This window comes from Ixodes scapularis, unplaced genomic scaffold (genome assembly GCF_016920785.2).
Source record: "Ixodes scapularis isolate PalLabHiFi unplaced genomic scaffold, ASM1692078v2 PGA_scaffold0__279_contigs__length_252992795, whole genome shotgun sequence".
Classification (NCBI taxonomy): Eukaryota; Metazoa; Arthropoda; class Arachnida; order Ixodida; family Ixodidae; genus Ixodes; species Ixodes scapularis.
Genome location: NW_024609835.1, coordinates 6,552,720 through 6,576,095, shown reverse-complemented (window position 1 = coordinate 6,576,095; position 23,376 = coordinate 6,552,720). Strand labels below are relative to the sequence as shown.

General features: G+C 50.3%; 1 protein-coding gene across 5 annotated transcripts in view; it reads left to right on the top strand.

The window, feature by feature from the left end:
- LOC8037145 (CUGBP Elav-like family member 4) overlaps nt 1–23,376 on the top strand; it is a 279,808-nt gene that overhangs the window by 109,729 nt on the left and 146,703 nt on the right. For all 5 annotated transcript variants that reach the window (XM_040502101.1, XM_040502102.2, XM_040502100.2 and 2 more), the window contains exon 2: nt 14,160–14,208. In XM_040502101.1, coding sequence (XP_040358035.1) covers nt 14,160–14,208 — 49 coding nt within the window. The remainder of the gene's footprint in view (nt 1–14,159; nt 14,209–23,376) is intronic.

Genomic DNA, 23,376 nt, shown 5'->3' with positions numbered 1-23,376 from the left:
ATCCGGCGCGGGCCTGATTATAGACTCAGCTGCAAGCGACATGGCGTGAAAAATGAGGCCCAGATAGCGTCGTGCGCGCCCCTACCAGGGCTCTTCGCCGCGGGCCTCGGGGCGTTGGGAGAAGCCTCTCGATAGCGCCTCGCTGGAAAGACTCCCCAGACGCCGCGGGACCCGGGGTCAGCGGCGCTATCTCTCGCGTTTTCTCGTCCGGCTACCGCGTCGATACGGCCAAAAAAGGGTCAACGGGCCGCTGCGTCGCGCACTCCGATGTTGCGAAATCACGCTCCGAGGGCACCCTTTTCGTCGTTGGAGTGGTACCGAAGTCGCCGAGTCAGGGTGCGAGTATCGAGCGCACTCGCTCCTTGACTTCGCCTGCCTTCTCCGATTGCGTGCACGGACTGCACGCACTGTGCTGGGTTTTTACAGCGGAGCTGTTAAGGGCTAGTTTCCCCAGTATCGTGTCCGTCAGCAAGCAAACGATGGCACGAAACTCTGGACAGCTACCGCCATTTATGAGTGACTGCAGCAACCAGACAACCGGCGTGCCAGTTGCCTGGTTGCCGCCGCCGTTCATAGGTGGTGGCAACCATTCCAGCCTTTCCATTCTGGCTTGCCGACTTGCGGCCGGCCGTTACTTTATTCCCACCATAGTACAGCTACGCTAATCTTCCTTCTTCACCAGAGTGGAACGGCTGAAAGTTTTTTAGCGCTGAGTATCGAGCGTATGTAATATCGAATTGCAGCGAAAATTAAAACAGGGGAGCAAAAAGCTGGTGCCCCAGAACCCAGGCGTCGGGTTCAATGACAATTTTGATCTTAATGACCATCGAAGCGGGTGACGCTCGTCAAAGACCCCTGGCTGGCAGTTGTACTGCACTGACTAAGTTTATCATTTACAGCGAAGACTAGATAACCATTGGGGATGACAAGGTTCCCGCTGTGTAAACAAACACACGAGGCAATTACTCTTCGATATTATTTCGTGTCTTCCGATAGGTCACGGAGACATGGGGGCCTTGTAACGCAGGATTGCAGTATTCAGCTGGTACTTGTTCGAAATTTCAGAAAAGAGCTGCGTTTGAAAAACAGAGAGAGAATGGATTAAAGCGTCAACTATTTCGATACCGCGATAGCCACTAACCGGTTCTGATAGTGCTGCCACTGATCCCTACTGCGGGTGACTGGATCGCTGATCTCCGCTTCGAGTCCTTTGCGCGATAGCGGACACCGGTCGGCCATCTTGCGCGACCCGCTGAAGCGTTGTCAAGGCAGTGGTCACGTAACCTTTGCGTCTGTTGTCACGTGACCTACAGATGGAAACCATGGTAACTGTGTAGGTTTGAGAGAGCTACAGAGGGTGACGTTCAGCAATCGTCGTAGAGATCAGTGGAGTTTTGCTGCGTCCTTCGCCTATATTGTGTGGCAGATGAAAAGGCCACTGGCGTCCCTAACATCGATCCTGCGAAAACAAAACGTAGCGTGCGAGACAGCCGCTCAAATATTCGTGTTCTCCTCCCTCAAAAGGACGCGAGTTCCCGCTTCTTCCTTCGATAACGTACTTGGCGAGAGTATTTTTCAAAATCCCGTTTGAAGTGTACTATGACGATGATCATGATATGATGAGGATGATGTTGATGCGGCTTTTCTCTTTGTAGCAGGCGAGCTCAAAAGTCGCGCCTTAGTAAAATGAAAAAAAAAAAACTAAGATGGTTATTTTTTTATTGCACAGACTCTTTCGCCACGAGTGTCCGAGTCTCGTCTTCGTTGACCGCATATTTTTTTTTATAAGTATTTCTAAGATTCCGGCGCTCGGCGAATGTGCTGACGGCGTCGACAGGGATGAGAACGGTGGAAAAGTCGACAAAAAGACGGACGAGTTGTCTTTTTTTTTTTTTTTCTTCGATATCTTATAGTGTTTTTATATTTTTTTAGATTTTGAGAGAGGTATAGTCAACAAAGCAAGCCGTTTGAATTACCCTTCCCGTCACTCCCCGAAGTCTGCAACGCATCATTTTCCGCTTTACATTATACGTGCATTAGCACTCGTATAATACACTGGTGCATGTGGTCGTTTTTGATTTGGGCTGGAGTGGACCTGTCGCGTGAGGCCGCGGCACGGTTCCCATCGTGCTCTTTCACCCCGTTCGGTTGCTTGTTACATCCACTTTTACTCTTACGAAAGAGGCAGAGTCTTTTCGCACACTTCCAATGACGCGCCGCTGTTGACGCGCACTCGCCTTACGATGGCGCCGGGGCGTAGTCACATGGTTCCATCTCCCCAGCATAGACCACTTACGGGACAAGGTGACACCGAGGTACAGCAACGACGCCGTTGACGCCAAACCGTCTTTGCCCGGGACGAAGCATTGGCTCTTCGAACAGAATAGGACACGAACCGTAGGTGCCGGTGGAGGGAAGCCGTGGGGGCTGCACACGGCTGCCAACTCGAGGGGAATTTCCCAGATTAAGGTACGACTCAGGTCTAGGTGGTAGTAACGAAAATCTCGCTAGTTTGAGGCGAATTTTGGCACCGTTTTGATCTGGAATTTTGTAGGGATCATTTTTTATTTTATTCCAAGATAACATTGAATTTGAACGGCTTTGGCTACATTTAGGCTATTCCCTCCAGCCGTTTGGTGTGATTTGTTGTGCGACCATCTGGAAACACTGAGGAGCACTCGAACTACCTTTTCCGGCAAAATCAGTTTTTATCCATTTTCATGGCACCCTTAAAAGCTATGGAGGAAGGGATCAGCTAAGTGGAAGCTTCTGAGAGCGCCGCTGTGCCTTCTCGAAAAAGAAAGCCTGAGTAGAAGAGGAAATACTGCGATGTCTGAGGATACAGACTTACCACGACTAAGATTATTTCGTGAAGTGCCGCGCACGAAATGGTAGTTACTGTGTGTCGTGTTCCCTACGTTGGAGTTCGTGAACTCTCGCTTGAGTTACACCTTTTGTTTTGACCTGACTATTATAAAAATCGCTATTGAAATTATTAAGCAGTACCATGTTCTGGTGGCGTGCATATCGTCCAAAATAAAGATAGGGAATCATTCATCGGTTTGAATCTCCCGGTAAAACTTCCCTTCGCCAGATCTGCTTTGGCCGCGGTTTTGGCCCGTTGGATTCATTTTTTAGAAACGTACGAAGGAGTAAGGGCGACATAATATATCTGTTATCGTAAAAAATGGAAGTGATGCAATAAAACAACGAATATTTATAGTATTATGTAATTATTTGGGTGAGCGAGGGAAAGTTTGGCAGAAATAGGGAAATTCGGGCGTTCGCTAGGGAAATTCTGACTTTCCATATTGGCAGCCCTGGGGCTACGTCCGAAACCGCCAAAGCCCTGGAGAACAGATTTGGCTCTCAGAAAGCAACAGTGCGCGGACCTTTTTGATGTTGGAAATCCTACCCTTCGGCTGAATCGGACCCTAGATGCTAACGAATTGTGTCGTGAATTGTTGTTGCGACAGCAGCGATTTTGGAATCTTTAAAAAAAACGTTTGGACACACTAAGCCATAAAAGTGCTGAAAAACAAAATGAAGGCGAGAAATTGGTCGACGATCAAATGGGATTCATCCGATGGAAAGGCTGACTCATTTCTATTGGATTCGATTTAATAAATGCGTGGCCTCTGCCTTCGTCCGTCGTCGCTCTAGGATACGGTCAGCCATATCTCTCGTGGAAAGAACCACATCCGTCGCCGGAGCGGCAACTGAGCAGGGCCGTAATCCAAAGGGGCGCGCGCCGCCTGCTCGTCTCTGGCTCGGCGCCAGCTGTGCGACGCTCGTATTGGTCCGAAGCGCTGACTTCAGCACGCGTCGCCATCTCTTTCTCTCTCCGCCGCCGACATCATACCTCCTCACCACCCCACTCTCCTCGCGACGTCATGCGCGCCGACAAACTGACGCGCACGGACTGAAACAACACCGCCCAGAAGACAAGGCCGCACTGCTGACATCTTTTGCGCCAACAGCGAAGGCCAACGCTGGACACAGATTGGAAACGAGTGCTGTGCCAGCGCTCAGCTTCGAGTCAAGCTTGAGCGGAACGTTGACGCAATCGTCGTGTTCAATCTGTGACCAGCGTTAGCCTTCGCTGACGACGACATCTCTATCAGCACTACGGCTTCGTTTCGTAGGAGGTCTTTACTGACACCGGCTTGTTTTCGTGAAAACGGGCGTCTTAATGCCGACGCATACAAAAGAACGCCACGTTTGCGAGCGGGGAAATATCCCGCGGCATTGATTGTCCGCCTGCCAGAGGTGAGCCAACACTGCCTAGGAGGTGTGGGACGAGCGCTCGGGATTGCGCTCAGGATTGTGCTCGGGATCGCCGTTATCGATGAGAGAGAGAATGCTAGACGACAGTTCCGGCCGGAACTCATCCTAAAAGGCAGGAAGTGCGCCAATTCACCATGTTCGGGTTGTAGTTTCATTCGAGGCTTTTTGAAAATAATCCATTTTCCTCCAGTACGCATTTACCCGGCTTAAACTATTTATGGCTATTCCCAGCAACCATTTTCAGTCGTTTTAAAACAAGAATATAAACGCAGGGGTTGTCAGTGGCTCTCTAAATCTGGGGCCACACTGGTTACACATCATACAAAATACAGTCTGCATACAGTTTCGAACGCGAGTCACGCACTGCGAGATGCGTGCTTCAAATGCGCTTGGCAGTGAGTTCAAGGAGAAACTTGACGCGCGGCATTCGAACCTCGAATATTGCAGTGTGACCCCGGCTTAAGACTACAGTGATACGCGTGCCCTACAGAATGATTTCTATCACTGGCCCGGTCCAGCGCTTATCCTCGTTTCTTATGGCATAAAAGCGTTTAAGCTTCTTTCAAGGTGGGAGCGTCCTCATGTCAAAAGGGTTGCTTTCAATGCCAACCGTTGTACCGAGGTTTCTATCATCGCGGTCGGTCGAACGAACGTGCGTGTAATTCGTCTTTTCACTCGGAAGATGCGGCATCAACGCCACGTCTCGTCGCCGACGTCAGTCGCGCGGTAAACTCCTTTCGCAGTGATGACCACCTTCGCAACCAGCCGTCACAGAACAAAGTCCCCGGCGCGTGGTCTCGCACCTCTTGTTGAGCGAGGACATTGGGCGAAGCGATGATGCCGTTGCGCCCGGTGTGCAGCTGCGCTTTGCTGGCTCGACTCCAGCACGCAGTCGATACGACCGATGAGCAGATGACGTATACTATTCTCGCGAGAGCGGAGGGCATTCTTCGAAAGCCTGTCGCCGACTCTAGGTGCCAGATTCGGGGGGGGGGGGGGGGGGGGGGGTGTTCTTCTAGAGCGCTACCGTTAGTTGCTTCGAGGCGCATCTTGAGCCTCGTTGTCTTCAAGTGTAGCACTGGCGGCGCATCGTCCGCTGCCGGCCCGAAGCTCCCACTGTTCAGCCAAGTTCCCCGATGCAAGCGGCAAACCCAAGCCAGCGTTGCGGCCGGCACGTCAACATTTTTGACGGCTGAGCTCCTCTTGCTCCGAGGGGGGCCGCACTGGCCTTCCGCCAGAATCCCAATTAGAGTCCCCGGCGCGCGCCCTAATTGGGATGCCGCCGGCACACTGATTCTCGTGCGCACAAGTCGACCCACGCGCGTCGCGATGCCCAAACTCAAAAAAAAAAAAAAAAAAAGGAAACGCTTAAGAGGGCCCCAGGAAGCGGCCGCTTCACAACGCGTGCGTGCGGAGATCCCCGGGAGCGACGGCTCGGTCCCAGAGTCTGACGATCGGCCGCACAAAACTTGAAGGCCCCCGGCCTTCAAGTTTTGTGCAGCCAGGTTCCCGGATGAGCGCGCCCGGTCCGACGAAACCGGCCGGGCGTAACGTACCGTGCGCGAGACAGTCCTCGGCCTTCGATCCCTCCACTCGACAAGTACGCTCGTTCGCGGCTCGTGCAGTCGCTCGGCCTGATAAGGCTGAGTAGTGTGCGCTAGCCCACTCAGCCACCGATCCCCGCTAGCCGGACACAAACACATACTAGCATAAAGACGATCAAACCTCGTAAGGTGCTTTGCTGATCGGTCCCACTTGCCATGTCAATCGCCATGTCGGTCCATTCAAATCTTCGAAAGGGTCGTTCTGAACCATTCGCACCAAAATCGCTATGGAACTTCGTCGTTCTGAAAGCGTTTTTCGCCAATATAAATGTATTTTGCTCTCTGCATGCAATACATTAATCGAGCTTACTTATTACCACGGATCTGTTACAATGGTGTTGTTGTTCTCGCGTATTTGAAGACAGAAATATTACTTTTCCATGCCGACAAGCACCGGCGCCGCATGTGGCGACGGAGCGAATATGTACGCTTGCTTCGCCGGTGTGTGGATAACGAAATTTCGGCATACAAAAAACGCCTCTAGAAAGGTGCCCGTTACCAGCGAATTACCAAGGTACCGTTACCAAGAATGTAGATGTCAAAGCCATGAATACAATGAGCGACCATACGGGCAGCTTTGCTCTACTTTCTTACAATCCATTGACATTGGGGAATACCATTTATTTATCGCAGCGAACTCACGTTTCGGCCGGAAACTGTATGAAGGTGTATGAATGTTCGCTACACATGTTTGATATCTACGAAGCAAAGCAATAAAACAGCCGTAGCATCTACCTGAATGATCGGAACCGGTCTTGTGACTCTAGTATGTTTCAAACTTAGTGTACGGTGTAAAGGTTGCTGGCGCGAAATTGGGGGTTTGATCTTGTAGATCATTTGCACGCGTTCTCGCGCACATGAAACTACGGAGAAAGCAGCGCGCTCGCGCCAGTAGCTTTCACAGCGCTGTATGACTAAAGGCTGAACTCCACGGAGCGAGTTATACGACGAATAACTCACGAACTTCGCCCGACGGCACACTCGCTTTGAGCGCGACGTAGCAGCCACTGTGCTAATATCCACGCGCAGAGCAAGAGCTGCCGGACAAAATAGACCGATCTCACTAAGCGTTCGGCGCATGCGTGACGCCGCCACAACTTTATTTCACAGAAGGCAGACGGCAGTGCATGAGAGGACTCGTGCCATCTCGTGCTCTACACGCGCAGAGCTCCAGCGAGGTTGTCCCACGTGCCCAAAGACTAAAGTTCTCTCGATGCATTGCGGCAGCGGTGACGTAGTCAAACTGGCTGGTGAGATCGGTCTATTGGTCGATTTTTCGGAGCATATTCGCCGCATGGAGTCCAGCCTTAAGTATGGAACTAGGGAGCCTACATGTCTGTCTGTCTCAGGGTGAAGACATCCATTGTTGCCCTGAATGTTCCAGCGCGTGACGCTCTCGCGGACTTGGTGCGTGACTCGGGCGGTAAAATGGCGTCTATGCATTAGTTAAAGCTACGCGCTCGAGCTTAGTGACACCAGATTGCGCGCACTTCAAAATGCATAAAAAAACGATTGGGCGGAAAAATGGCTGAGATGTCACCACTCAAGCAAAAGCGCGCGTGTGTATGAAGGCACTCTATATGGAACTAATCATAGGCCAGTCGTGCGTTCTGCGGTACCGTGGTACGAACTTTGATTCAGACGATGGCCATGCATCTCATCACGGGGGTTGCCATCATGCTCGAGCTGGTAGTTTCGGTTTTGCCGTAGATCCCGGAAACAAATGTTTGAGATAAGATAGCTACAAAGATACACGAAGCATTAAAAAAAAAAAAGAAGAATCCCTCCTGTTTTATTTAGGGACACTTCCATCACTAAAAACAGTCTTATCCCTAAACTAAAAAAAAAATGTACCAGAATTATTATCGAAATAAAAAAAAAAAAGTGCAACTCGCGCTGTCCTATCGAAACAATAAGAATGCTATTCTTGTAGTTTTCCCGTCCCCGTTATTTTTCCCCCGAAATATATATCATTTAATTAAGTTTTTCCAGCTTAACCTCCGCGAGGAAGGTGAGAAAGTGGACTGACGGGCAACCGAAACACGACCGAGAAATATTTGATATTACTTGCCAGGAGGAGCTGCCCTAGCTTGAAAGCTACAGACCTTTGGGCACAACGAATGTAAACATCAAAAACATGCGTGACCTCATGAACTGGTGCACTAGCAATAATCTAAAACAAAATTTTGACGCGTTTTCTTTCTTCTATTTTTATTTTTTATTCGTGGTGGCGGAATTGTGTAGGTATATTCCATGTCCCGATCACAGCGGCTCTGGGACGTTTTTAAGATTATACCTCCGGAGACGTCCGTGGGATGTCTGTCGTACGTCGACTTTGGGACGTTTGCACATTTTGGGGGATGTCCATGGGACGTTTGGTGTTGTAGTTAATTTACGCAGCGCGGTCTACTAAAAGCACTTGTTGTTAGGCTAGTTGGGGATGAACGTTTTGAACCATGGTTAAAAACGCTAAAAAGACGAACCGAAGAGACGCAGCGGCCGTATTTGTCTTCTCTGTTGCGTTGGTTCTTTCTGCGCTTTCACGCATGGTTCAAAAGTCTTGCTGGCGACAGCGCAGCCACCGAGGCGTCTTCGAGCTTCTCAGAACGGGGGCGTCGACAGCACGATGCGGCATCGTCTCGTCGAGCTTGAGGACGCTTGCTCCTTAGTCCACTAGCGATGACGTCATCAGTCTTCTACGAGGGCCCCAGAGGGAGTCGACCTGAGTGGCCGTCCCCTCGGCGACGAGGACGCGTTTCCTGGCACTCCGCACTCGAAAACTGCGGAAGCGGCGCTCCATTTCCGGTAGCGAGGGGAAGGGCGAGCAGAACAGACCGGGGACGCTTCGCGAGGAGCACACCTGCTGCGACCGGCGTGTCTCGTCGTCGCAGGCAGCGAGCGAGTCTAGAGCACTGCTGCTTTCTTTTTTTCTTTCTTTGTTCCCAGACCCGACCCGGCTTCGGCGTCATGGTAATTTACCTGCCCGAGCCCGGCCCAGATTTTCGAACCCGGGCGCAGCCCGAGCCCGAGCAATTTTTTTGTTGCCCGGCACGTCACGTTTTAGAACAAGCCCGGGCCCGGCCCAGTCCCGAATTCGATGTCATATTATAAGAACGTAAGGGTGGGGTGCTGCCGGCACGTAAAGGTGAGCATAAAACGAAAGCGTCAGAGGAAAAACGTGTAAAAAATGGGGAAGGGAAGCAAGCGACGTTTCGGGAGCACGCGTGGGACTATGAGAAAACTAAGGCTTGTTTGCACATAGGCGAACGAAAGGCCTGCGCCCTAAACGTCGTTTGTCTAAATTTCGCCGTGTGGAGTACGAAAAAAAGTGGACGACGTGAGTTTGTTCATATAACGTCACTGTTGGAGGTGAATTGCTGGTACGCAATGTCTTAACTGTCCCACGGAGCGAGCCGACGTCATCAGCTTTGAAGCCGCGCCAAACGGCACCTTTAATCCTTTCTCCAAGTGAAGCCAGCTCCCATCAATGAAACCACGCGAAAAGCCTAGCCATGCGGCACCTACTTTCCCCGATCCCAAAGGAGCGGAGTAAAGCTGATGGATTTCGGCTTCGGTTCCATTGGCTGGAGCGCGTCGACGAGACTCCCATTGGCCGCTCCGCGTCAGTTTCAACGACCGCCACCCCATGGCGCTGCGTGTCCGTCTTTTTTTTTTTTAGATGCGCCGAGCCGAGAGATGGCGCTTCCGCGTCGAAAAGCTCTCGCGTAAGAAGCCGTCCTGTTCAGGCGGCGTGTCCAGCATTGCCGATGCCATATGGCAGCATTTGGCACCTAACATTGTCAGTAGTCGATACTTTTCTCGAACACTACTGCGAAGTCCCCTGGTCCCGTCCTCTAGCGCCATCTCTTGAATCGGTGTCTGGATTGAAAACCTGTCGGCTTCAAACCCATTTGCATTCGTACAGCACTCAGCCCTAGTGAAACATTTGGTTAGACGCGCTTCGATGTCTAGAGAGGGTCGTTATTCTATACTGCCTTTGTTGTTTGGCAACAAACTCAGTGGCGCCATCTATCCGGTAGCCCTGGCAGACGTTCGGTCCTTATATATCTATTCATTTTTACGCATCATTCTTTGGCCATAAAATTGAACTATGTCTAAGAGTGGCATAACCGACCATTTTCCGAAAAGAGTAGATAGACTTAATCTCGCAAATACCGCGAAACCCGCCGTCCAGTTGGGAACCGGATATCTTTGAGGGCTGTTTGCCCAGATCTCAACTCACGCGAGAAGGAGCGAATACTACGACGAACACCGTTCACGCTGTGAACGTGAAGTTTAGTGGTTGCAGTACGACCGCTTGCCTTCAACGTGCGTCACGCTGTAGTGAAGCACGACAGGAGGTCGGTACAATAGTCGCTTGAATCCAACGACCCTAGGCGCTACAAATGAACCTAATACGCCGGGGACTTTTGACGTGTCACACTCTCCAATCCACTCAGAAACTTCATATTGTTCTTAGTAGCGTCTACGGGTGTAAGTAATAAATTCAACCGAGTTTATTTTTACTGACCACGGGTCAATCTTCGTCCTACGGTACACGCAATTTTCGAATAATTTTCAACGTGTTCCGCAACACGCCACAAGACAGCGAAGCATTCTAACGAAAAACAAAAATATAATTAACGCGCGATCTACGGTTTCGGGTGTTTTAAACGGCAGAAAACTGACAACCTAAGCAGCGAAAACATCTGTCTCGCGAAGCCAAATTTTCGGGTCAATCCTGGGAGCACGACACTCAAATGCAGTAGCGGCGGAATCAGATAGAACAAATTCATTTCAAGCGACATTCTGCTCGTTTCTCGGCCAGCGATACGCCAATTTCTGCACGTCATCGGAAGATGCGTGAACTCCAACCCCATGTGAAATGTCTCGCTAAAACGCCTTCATTTATTTTATTTTTTTTCAGCGCGGCATTGTTAGTTTTGACGACTGGTCGCCGGTATATTCTAAGAATCAGAAGGTTTTCAGCAAAAGCTTACTAGGCTGGCAAGTGCTTACTAGGGCCGGTAACCTGAATGGAAAAATGTGCTACCCGGCAATTTTCTTTTGAAAACGAAAAAGCGTTCATGTAGTGTCCGCGCTGAAGGGGCATTCGAACTGGCGTTCGAAACGCAACCGCGAAACGGATCCGCTAGTGTTTCGTGAACTTGCGCTGTATCATTAAACATCCCCGTTCGTAACCGCTGTGCGAACGCGGTTCGACCGCCATTGTAAATGCGGCGTAGCAGTGTTGCGCAGTGCTCCTCGCGCGGTTTCCTTCTAAAAATAGCACGAGTTAAGTTGTGCGACGCTCACTCTGGAAGACAAAAATTAATAAAGCGAGATATCTGACCTCTCACAGAACGCCAGGAATTGTAGAAAAGCCCGATCTATCGAAAATCCCGTCATATCCGGAATTGCGCTTTATGAGGACCGCGGCTGACGCCAGACCGAGCCTCCCAGGCGCCCGAAGGGCTGTCTTTTAACGTCGCCATGCCCTCCTTTATTAGTTTACAGTGGAGCTGCTAAGGGCTAGGTTCCCCAGGATTGTGTCCGCCGGAGTGAAATGATGACACCGAACTCTGGACAGCTATCGCCATCTATGAGCGACGGCGGCAACCGGATAACTGGTTGCCGCCGTCGCTCATAGATGGCGGCAACCTTTCTTCGGAGGAGGAAGAGCGGAACGAGCGACGACTTGCGCAGCAGTGCGAATGGTTCCGCAACCGCTGCGAGGCCGCCACGCCTGAAGTTCCAATGCGTCGAGCGCTTCAGATTCCCTCGCAAAAGAAGAGCAGATCGCTCGCCCGGAAAGGCACCGCCGAAAACAGAAGCTACGCTGCTCTTCCATCTTTTTCTTCTCCTCGTTTTCTTCTCCTCGTTTTCGAAACTTTTCGCAGCTGGCCATCCTCTCGAAGTCTGTCGTCATCCGCTCTATACTGTCTCGTCTCTTTTTTTTTTGTTTTTTTTTTGTCGCTGTTTTCTTCCACAAATGCGCTGTCTGGACGGCAAAATTGACTTTGGCACGCAATGCAATGCTCCCTATGATCAACGCCGAAATCAGAGTTGGCTTCCGCATGAAAACGGCTCTGCATTGAGATGCCGAGCGAGCAAGTTCTCTTCGTACCCGAGTCTCTCGCTTCGGAAGGCGAGCCTATGTAACAACCGCAGCACAGACGAGGTTTCGGGCGTATAGCTCCCCGCTCACGACGGTCCTCGCCTCTGATTCCGAAGCTCGCGGTCGGAAGGGCCGGAGCCGTAGCTGCCGATCGCGAACGCTTTGCGCTGGTCCTCGCCGTGGGCTCCAATAGCTCTCCCGAGGCGTTTAATACGACTTTCGGGAATTCGGGCTAGTACTTTTCCGAGTGCGACACGAGGCAGCAAACAGGGACGTCGAGGAATGCCGAAAACGTCCGACCTAATTACCGGCGTAAAGCGAGTCCAATTTGGAGGGAGGTTCGCAAAAAGGCCAGGCAGATTGGGCTTTCCTCCGTGCTTAATTAAAGGGCGCGGATCCTGACGGCACTTTATTGCGCTACGAGCGCCCTGCTTTCCCTACGGCGTTAAGGAAGCCGCACTACTTTTTTTTTTTTCAACTTGGACCGAGGGGAGTTCGTTTCCACAATAAATACGCATGTTTCTTGGCGTTCGCCATATTAAGACATAAACGAATAAATTTGCGTGTCTGGTACGTCTCAATCTTTTCGCCTTCATACGAGTCGTGTACGCAGTGACGTGCTCGAGGGGAACGGAGAGCTTTCAGTTCCGTTCTGCCTCAATACTCCCAGCGAGTAATGTACTGCATTGAGGATTCATCGTTCTCCGGAGATTTTCGTTTCGGAAAAGAACATTTTTTTTAAGCCTCGGTTTCGATCACGCCGGAGCATCACATCGCACAGGTCGCCTGCGCAGTCGCTATTTTATCGCAACCTGTCGCAATTGACGGCGGCGGGGCAGCTGGTCCAAGCTTGAGAACCGTTCCCTGGGCAAGAAAATAAAAAAGAAGCGCGAAAATTTTTTTTTTATAAACCGACGTTCACCTAGGCTTAATATTTCCATAACAAGAACTGACGTTGTGGTCGTATGTTATTTGTGATATAAGTGAAAAACGCCTGGCAGAAAAAAATTGGAATAGCAATTTTTGTGTTGCCGACAATTGTTTTTATCGAAATAATTTATGAATTTTTTCACAATGTTGTTCTTAACACCAGAATAGGCGAACGTCTTTCTATGCTTAAAGCAGAAAGGGAGAACGATATTGGTTTTTTTACGTCACCTTCGATTCACGATATCAAAAACACTTGATCTAGCGGAGCATTATCTTCTATATCATTACCATTAGAGCGGCAAGATTGGAGCTTTAAAGACTGCCACCAGGTGGCTCTGAATTTTTGAAAAGGGTCTATTACAAGGTCCTGTAGGAAGGTAATGCCATTTTTTGGTGATTACTTTATTACGAGATCTATCATCTACCCGATTTCTATCATGTTGATTTGGGAACGTTTGACTTCGCTGCGTCGGATTTTGCGCCTTTATGTCACCTACTTTATTAATCGCATTAAGTGGGAAAGTAATCCTCAGCAGGATTCGTGTCAGTTGTTTTAGTGTGTTTTAAGAATACCAAGATTGTTAGTGTTCTTTTCCAAAGCGGCAGGTAACAGTGATTTATTAGTGTTACCAGTCACTAAACAGACTTAAAGAAGGGTCACGTTTAATTATTCCGAAAATGACTGGCAGCAGTCGCAATAGGCTATTCACTGTCACATCATGGAAGTTATTTAGATTTTTTTTCTTTATCCCGAGAATGGAGTGGACTCGCCCTTAATCTTATGTGTCGCTCTGCGAGTGCCGTGGTTTGGGACGGTCGATCGGCAGTGACTCGGCGGTCGACGTCCCGGCGCAGTCTCGGCCCCTTCAAAGTCCCCCACAGAAGGGCATTGTTAGGGACTCTAAAGAACGAAGCTCCAGTGCGTCAAATTCGCGGAAAATGTGGTAACTCAAATTTTTGGATTGCTGCAACATAATTTATAATTACAACTATAAATGCTTTTAGTTAGCGCTGATCATTGGTAATATACGATAGCGCTCAAAGAGGGAACGGGACGCCAATGTGCACGCAATGGAGTCTAGATCTCCGCCTTTTGCCTGCGTCTTTGAGCGCTACCAATGACCAGGGAAGTGATTACATTGCAGAGATTGAAGAACTCATTTCGTATAAAGAAGGGCGGCAGAGTGAGGCTGAACTGCGCGTCGTTCTTCCTGTTGCAGATGAACCGTCCAATCCAAGTGAAGCCGGCCGACAGCGAGAACAGGGGAGGTGAGTGTCATCAGTCTCGGCGCTATGCTCAGCGCGTCGACGGATCCTCGGGTGGCTCAGCGAGCGCCGGGGCATTCCGGGGCAGAACCGGGGCAGAACCGAGCAATCGGCGCGCAGCCTGCCTGCTCTGCCCGCCAGTCCGAGCAGCGCCATTACCCTTTGTCCGCACACACCCGATTAGACGGCTGCCAGAGATACCAAATGCCAGGACTGATTTGATGCCACCTCGGCATCGTGCAACACAAATTCTCCCTTCACTGCACTCTAAACTAAATGCCGGCTATTCGGCCACTTATAAACAGGAGATCGAAGCTCAACGTTTTCCTGGATATAAACGACCTGTCTACAGGCCGCTTACAACTGAGAGAAAGTCGACCACTTCCTGCGTACTTCATGTGGCCCTAAGTCCCGTCCACGTGCCCCTAGAGTTTCTTTATGCACGGGACCAGCGGCTTTTCGCGCCTTGCCTTTAGGCGCGTTCGCACCGGCGAGGTGGGGCACTCGCGCGGTGCGACCAGATCGCATCGCAAAAAAAGATCTGATGGTCACACTGGCGTGCGCGATGAGCGAGTCGCTTCTCGAAAACTCTCGCTCCGAACGTCGCGGATTGGCTCACCCGCTCCGCGACTAGATCGCATCGCAAAAAGTCGGGTCAGCTAGCGGCTGCTCGAAGTGCGTCGCTTTTTTTCCGCGATGGTCGCTTTTGCGATGAAATTTATCGCGCGAGTGCCGCACACCGCCGGTGTAAACGCGCCTTTACATGGCGAGGTTAGGGGAGAGGGCGATGGGGAGAGAGTGGCGCATTAAGTCCCTGCTCCGGAGCGCGTGAGTTTGGCGCGCCCTTCACTAAACGGACAGGAGCGCCGCCGGAGACTGACCTTCGAGCGCGCTCTTTGTGCACCGAGTATTTCTCGGAGCGCGATTGACTTGTTCGCGTTCCGTGAGGTCACGTCCACAAAAAAGATGGCTGTGCTGAAAGAAACGTTGTCGAAACGAAGGGCGGAGTGGATCGCTGCCCCTTTTCAGTTGAATGGTGCTTAATCCAGCAGATTAAAAACGATTTGATTGGAAAAGGAAGACAGCAATTTGCGTCCCGGAAAAGCTTTGTTCGTGCATCTCGTCTGAAAACGATTTGGCGTGCCATCTATTGAACAGCGGTGTGCCGGTATCCGCGTAGCCCTTCGACGGGTTCCGTCTCGCGCTGCATGGCGAAACTACGGAAGCACTCCTACAAGTTTGACAGTTCCCTGCGTCGACAAGAATGTTGTCTCGTTTTAACTGTGAGGAGCATGCAAGGTCAATAAATGTATCGGTCAAGGTAACATTCCGCATATGTGCTCGGAGAGAGTCTTCGAACCTGTCAGAGAATATTAAAACATTCGTTGACACTTGCTAACGTCGCCGTCTTTTTTTTTTACTTCATAGTCTGCATCTGTATATAGGCTTTAAATAATTTATCTTCAAAATAATTTCGTATTATGTCATACGTATCCACGAGATGCCGGGTTTCGTCATAATGGTGCGGTCGGAAGTGGCTCGTGCGGCTCGTCGATAGTTTCGGTTGTCGCGCTCCTGTACGCTAGGCTCCGCTTAGTTGCTGCGCTCGGAGTATGAAACTCGGAGCATCGGAGTAGGAGTAAAGAAGCGCGGACTTAAAGGGATGGTGAGCTGAAATTTTGATATGAGAAAACCATGCAGGAGCTGTAGGCGGGACGCTACAATCCCTACAACACTACCCGGACGGCCGTATTTTTGGAAAAAGAGGACGAGGTTGAACGAGGCCACGAGGCGCGTGACGTCAAGATATCTCGTTTCCTCATCTCTTCGCTTCGCCCCCTCACGGCGGCGAGGCAGAGAAGACGCGATGCCGTTCCGTCTACTTCTTAAAGAAACAAGACGTAAACATATCTGTCAAATGCGCCTCCTTTTTCTGAGAAATACGGTCATCCGTTCGAGCTATTGCTGTACGAGTGATGTCTTGGTGTTTGTAGCATCCCTTTGCTCGCTTTTGCCGTCGTGTTTTGTGAAATGCAGGATTCGGTTGAGCATCGCTTCAACGCGCTCAGTGATGGTCAAAGATGTACACGCTACGTACAAAAAAAAAAAAAACTAAAGAAATTTAATGTCGTTATTTTGTAATCGCTCAAACAGTAACTAGCTACGTTACTCGTTACCGATTATCAATATAAACGCGTTACTTTATCTCAAAGGTAACAAGTTACTTTTCTCATTACTTTGACGAACTGATTTTTTGTATGGAGATTATTTTTTTTTTCTAGTTGTCGTTGCTCAGTAGTAGCTGCCCCTCCAAGTTTTCTTCAGTTAAGTTTCGCCGCTTCCTTGAGAGTACATCGCCGGCGACGCTGATGAGTCGTTCTAGTGTCGCGCTCGAAGGAACGGCAGTGGTCTGCTTCAGGAAGAGCTGGTGAATCTGGGATTCCCCTCTCTCCAAGTTGACAATGGGATCTGTGCCTTCCCGTGTTGGCAACCTCAGGGTTTACATTCGGTTTGTACACGATTTTACAAGGTTCATCCAAAGAACATTATTGTGTTCACCGGGTGAAGGACATTCTTAGCTGTAGAGTTTGACTGATGTGCTGAGCGATAAATGTTGCTATTCTGTCATGCTGTTTACTTGTTTTTCGGGTCGCCTTACTCCTCAAAAGCTGCGGATACCGTTACATGTTACTTGGCCTTGAAAGTAACCGAATACGTTACTCGTTCTTTCTCTAAAAAAGTAACTAAATACGTTACTCGTTACCGGAAAAAAAAACTTGCTAGGTAGAAGTAACTCGTCACTAGTAACGCGTTACGTACGGTGTGCTCAACTGTTAAACATAACGCGGGAGCGGTGGCCGGAGAGACTGCATGCGCCATCTACCAGCTCAGTCTTTAAGCTTATGCCGCTGCTGTATTCTGGAGTTACACCCCCAGCTCCGAAACAATCACCGATGCCTGACTCGGCGATAAAAAAAACCGCTTTTTGATTTTTTTTTTTTTTAAAGAAGGTGGTTTTTATTAGAGAAACTGCAAGATCACCGAGATATGGTAGCCCGGCATGGGAAATGCGTAGATGTTACTAAACAGAATGAAAAAAAAAAGTAAAAATTTAAAGCGTGGGTGATAAAGAAAGGAACGAAAAGGTCGTGCGATAATTGTATCGGGGACTGGCGACAATCCCAAGAAGAGCCGGCTTATTCTCTGCCGCATCATTGATTTAATCGCTAGACAGCTCTGGTATCAGCTTCAGCCACCGGTCCCGCGTTATGTTTAACAGTTGAGCACACTGTACGTGGCTGGTGATAGTGTGGCGGCGCTCACTCCCCGCGATCACGGTATCAGACACTGAACGAACGCCGCCTGATGTCGCCCGAACTAGGAGCACCCGCTGTTGAACCTGTAAAATTGAGAGACCACAGGCGAGCTGCTGTCCGCTTCTACCTGGGGCTCCGTTCTATCGGAACTGTGAGCGAAGCAGAACGTAAGCCGACAGAGCGTTGGACGAACCAAACGACTCCCTGCTGGAAAGATGACCGCATCGGATCAGGCGCGGGTCAGTCACGTCCTCACATGAATGCACGTGAGACCGCCATCTTCCGGTGCCTGCTCGAGTTGGGTGGTTTTAGCGACGCGCGGACGTTTCTCGTGTACCTTGAAGACACGTCATCCGGCGGGCGTTTTCCAACTTGCTTTCACGGCTTGGTGTGTATTCTTTATTTAACATTTGAAAGTTACCCCGCATTGCCCGAAGGGGTTACTGCAGGGACGTTACAAACGTGAAAAAAAATGAAAGCCGTTTACAACTCCCTGTAACGCCGAATTAGGGCGCAGCTCTTGAGGAGGAGTAGGGAAGCGTACTGGAGGGGGGGGTCACGTGACCTGGAGGGGGGGGGGGGCGGGGTCACGTGAGCTCGGGGGGTCATGTGACCTGGGGGCAGTCGCGTGACCTGTGGGGTCAAGTGACCTCCGGGGGGGGGGGTCCCGTGACCCCACAGGTCACGTGACTCTCCCCAGGTCACCTGACCACCCCCCGAAGTCGCGTGACCCCCCTCCGAGGTCACGTGCTTCCAGGTCACGTGACTCCCCCAGGTCACGTGACCTCGGGGGGGAGGGGGGGCACGTGACCTGGGGGAATCACGTGACCTGGGGTCACGTGACCTGGGAGGGGGGGCACGTGACCTCGGGGGGAGGGGATCGCGTGACCTGGGGGTCGCGTTACCTCGGGGGGGGGGGGGGGGGGGGGGCTCACGTAACCTCGAGGGAGGGGTCAGGTGACCCCTCCCCCTCCCTCGAGGTCACCGAAGGTACCCGAGGTCCTGCCGAAGCAACCCGAGGTCCTCCCGAAAGAACCCGAGGTCCTCCCGAAGGAACCCGAGGTCGTCCCGAGATCCTCGGGGGCAGGGGGGGGGGGGGGGGGGGTCGCGGTTACGCCGACGGCGACGCCGCTCAAGCCGGAAACGGGCTCCTAAGAGCTGCGCTCTAAAAAAAGATCGAGGTACAACTAAGCATTTCTTATGACTTGTGAATGCGAAAGCATGTATATCAATCTTGCTGTAGATGGTTGAGCGTGTTGGTTTCCAATTTACGATAAGGAAAGAATGACATTGAAGACAAACAGACAAGACTGGCTTTCGACTTTCGCTGTTGGCGTGCTGACTGGCGCTGACGGACACGCAGCGCCATGAAATGGCAGGTCGTTAAAACTGACGCGCAGTGTCACTTTCAACGACCGGCCGCTTTATGGTGCTGCGTGTCTGGCGAGTGGGTGCCTGGTCGACGCGCGCTAGCCAATGGGATCGAAGCGGTGTAAACAGCCGCTTTTTCACTCCATGAGAAAGTTAATGCTCTCGCATTAAAAGTATATTTTTTTTTTTTTACAGCGGAGCTGTTAAGGGTTAGTTTCCTCCATTTCGTGTCTGGTACCAAACAAATCTCGACAAAAAACTACACAAAATTCTGGACTGCTATAACCATCTTTGAGCGACGGCGGTAACCAGACAACCAGTCTGGTTGTCTGGTTGTCTAGTTGAGCGACGGCGGAAACCATTCCAGCTATCATAAAGAATGGATAGTTGGGAGCAGCGCTTTCCCCAGGAAGTGAAATTAGGGGGAGCGGGTCTAAATTTTAGGGAAGGGGGTTGGGGGGAGGGGCACTGAGAATAGAGTCATTTTGAATTATGGGGGTGGTTTCGGAAAAACAAAGGGAGGACACCCCCGTAGGGAGGGTCTAGGGAAATCATTGGTTGTGCGAGTTGGTGGGAATTCATCGTAGGAAACAGCACGCAAAACAGACTAGGACGAAGAAGAAACACGCGGGACGAGAGTACAGCTTCGCTGGTCTTCCTTCTTCACATGAGTGGAAAGGCTGAACGTTTTTCGGTTGCAGAGCACATTTGCTTTTCTGGCAGTGTGTTCCATTGTGGAATGGTCTTGACGAAAGAAAAATTCACGTACATGTTCGTCCTGGCACGGCATTTTATTATTTTAAAACAATGATCAATTCGACTTAAAATATATGGTACGTTTATTCTTCTCTTTTTTAAGGAAGTATTTTTGTTAACAACCTGCCACTTGGGGACAATTCCCAATTAAATTATTTTTTCGTGTCAGTATAACTGTCTATTTGTCCGTATTGTCCTAGAACAAACCTTACTGCACAATTTTGGATTCTTTCTAGTTATTTATTTAGCTATTTTTGTGCAGGAATCTCATACGACACATGCATATTCTATACTTGGTCAAACAGATGTCAGATATGCTGTTTTCTTCAAGTTGGTTTCGGAACATAGTAAATGTAACTAAATAAACTTCAATGCCATGCCAGCCCTCGTCGACTTGAGCGTCTACAAACAGCCGTTCGACAACGAAACACCCAAATATTTATACCCACATTGCACTTTAATTAAGTCATTACTCTTACATTACTGAGTATGAATTTTCTTCGTACTTCTAGCGAAATTTGCATGAACACACTTTTTCGGATCCATTTTACAACATCCGCTCAGGTCACTCTGTAATTGTTCTTCCGCAAATGTTTGATCCGACGACGCGGCGACGACGCCGGTGCGTGCCCTCACGAACCTTACTCACCACGCGGACGTAAAAACACCATCGCGCGCTCACCGGAAATGTATCCTCCCTGCGGGAGCGATTGCATTAAAAGTTCTCCGCTCTCTTCGGCGCAATAATCCCCTCCTTTCTTTGTGAAAGATCCTCGAAGCGGGGCTGCATAATTAATTGGAACGGCCCACTTCGACACTGCATCGTTATGCGCTTGGTCGCGAGCCGCTCGCGGGTTTCTCGTCGCCCCTGGCTGTTTCCATCATCGACGATGCGGGCGACGCCGCGCGCGAGGGCCGAGCCAGGCCGTGCCGTCGGCAAGACGAGAGATCCTCCCGGAGGGAGTCGTCCCCAGTCGGACGGCGGGCATCTGCTTCGCGCCACCCGAGGGCCCTCCGCGTTCCTGAGCCGCGCGTCGGACATAGGGTTTTTTCTCCGAGAGATAGCGGATTCTGTCCGCCGCGCCCCGCAAGAAAAGAGTGCAATGAACGAAAGATTTCGGTGGCCCTTGTCCGGGGAAAGCGGCGGGCAGTGGCGACGCTCGGCTGCGCGTGGTCAAGAGACGAAACGCGACGCCTAACCGCCACATAAATCTCGCGGTTAATTCTTGGCTGGCCGCTCGAGTTAGAAGCGCCTTCCTTTCAGTCGCTCGGACAACCGTCGTATCGCCAGGAAGGAAGCGCCGGGACTTCCCTGGAGCGCCGCCTGAGCCCCACTTTGATCATTTTTTAGTTCGTTTTTTTTTTGTGTGTGTGTGTTGGTAAAGGAGGCAAGGTCTGCCGCTCTTATCTCCGGGAAACAGAGCGGCCGCTCTTTTGGTCCTCGGAAGGCGCGACGTCTGGGTCCGTAGGGGCGGCCGCAGAGGCCGACTGCGCGGTCAGCCGGACCCTCGCTGCGTTCTTCCGAGCCATCGAGACGACGATGGCGCAGGAAGCTGAGAGGCGCTCGATCCGCAAAAGGCCGCAGGGAGCCTGACTGCCGGTCGTGGCTCCAGCGAGCAGCTCGCGTCCCGCAGGTTCTCTGCAGGCCTTTGTGTCGCGCAGAGACAAAAGCTGCGGAGGCACTAGAGTCATCTTGCTGCTCAAAATCAGCGACGCCAGTTGCCTTATAGTTGGCGGGAAATGCCTTCTTTCAAAAGCTTTGGCCCGCGACAGAGCAAATCGGTATCGGGAGGCGCGGAAGAGGATCGGCAAATGCAGGGCCGATACGCGTCGCTTATTTCCTGACTACCAATTAGGAATTTCCAATGGGCGCTATTCGGGTCTCCAGCTTGTTGCTCGCCCTCCCGCGGCGGAAACGGGAAGCGCTCTAGTGAGGGTCCCCCGATTCTCCTGCTCAGCGGGCACGGCGGAACTGCGCGCGATCATGGCTCGCGAAATGTTATTTCTGAACGCAAACTGTCCCAACGTAGCAGTGTTGTACGGAACGGCGTTCCAAGGAACGGCGTTCCTGGAACGCGTTCCATTTATGAGGAACGAAGGAACGTCACCGTTCCATTTTGGATGGGTGAAACTGGAACGGGAACGCGTTACATTTTTACATGAACGGAGAGAGGAACGGCGTTCCTTTTTTTCGTCCAGTGGGGTAATTTTGATTTTATTTCTAAAACGGAAATATTAAGTGTAAAAACAATGTTTTTAGGAAGAGCAAGGTGTCGTAAACTTTTTGGTTACTTATTTTAGGGTTTATTTTGTGTGGTCCTAGCTTGGTAACAGTCAGGTGCAGGAGAGCTAGTTGACATCGATCCTTTTTCAGTGCCCGAGACTGTGGTACCACTTAGCAAAACTTTTAGTGAAATGAAAAGACACACAAAGACGGACGTTTCAAACTCAGCTACTTTCTTTGCTTCCGCGACTACGGCCATCACTGAACTTCCACAAAGAGACCTACAGTTACAACAAAAGAACAGGTTACCAGACATCGAACACACCCCTGTATCCCGAACATTGGTCATTTAAAAGAAACACAAAAATAACCTTTATTCCTCCTTACCTTGTTTCCCACCTTCAAACTGAACAACGAATCCAACCTTCACGAAGTGGGACTTGTAGTTTTCAAGGCAGACCATCCAAAAGGCCTACCCTCTCCTTCATGTTTTGATCTTGCGGACAGCGACATTGAGAAGCAACTGTTGTTGAGTTCGAGCAAGAGACTTTCTCAGATTGAAACGTCTGAAGTTGTTGTAACACGCTCGTGCAATGTGGGGTAACATTACATTTGGCTCGTCTGAATCGCTCACCACAAACATGAATATGGTTAAAGGTTGAGATTTCGAAAGGTGAATATATCAAAAAATGAAACCCTGCTTCCGCTTTGTTTTATTCTCCAGGTGCCCTTCCATCACGGCATTCAAATTGCTATGTTTTTATTCAATGGTACCGATAAAAAAAATCTTTCCGTGATTTAATTAAATAGGGAACTCAGAAAAATACAAATGTAACGTAAATGTAACGATACGTTCTATATTTTTAACTCTAACGGGAACGAGTTCCTTTTTCAACTATGGAACTTGTAACGGGAACGCGTTCCAGAATTCAGAAGGAACGAGGAACGGTCTTCCGTTACTTTTTTTTTGAGGAACATGTACAACACTGCAACGTAGTGCTGTAGCCGAGCCGGTATGGGATTGTACCTTACTAGAGGGTTTTAGTATTGCGTTTAAAAGCAAGCGCTGGGCGTTTGCGTTAGAGTTGCTTGCCCCAAGTTGTGCGTGCGCCTCGTCGCCATGCGCCAATCCAAGACCGCAATTTTAGGTTTCGCGTACGCGCAGTGTGCAAGACACGAAGCTAACGCAAACACACCGCGCTTGCTTTCGCTCGTATACGCAATGCTAAAACTCACAACTGTTTCACCGGCGTCTAACGCCAACGCAACGTGCCTGTAGTGAGCAGAGGTGCAAGCAGATAGATGTTTCTTCAAACTGGAAAGCCTGAGGTTGGCAAAATGACGGCGCGTGAAAAGGAAAGTAACTAAATGTTATGAAAAAATCAATAGATTAAAAAAAATGTTTTTATTTATTTTTTTGTTTTTTTGTTTTAGGGCATTTTGAAGGATATTGGCGGCGGTCTGTAACACTTGCCGAGTGTCAAGAGTGGCGACTTTGATAGC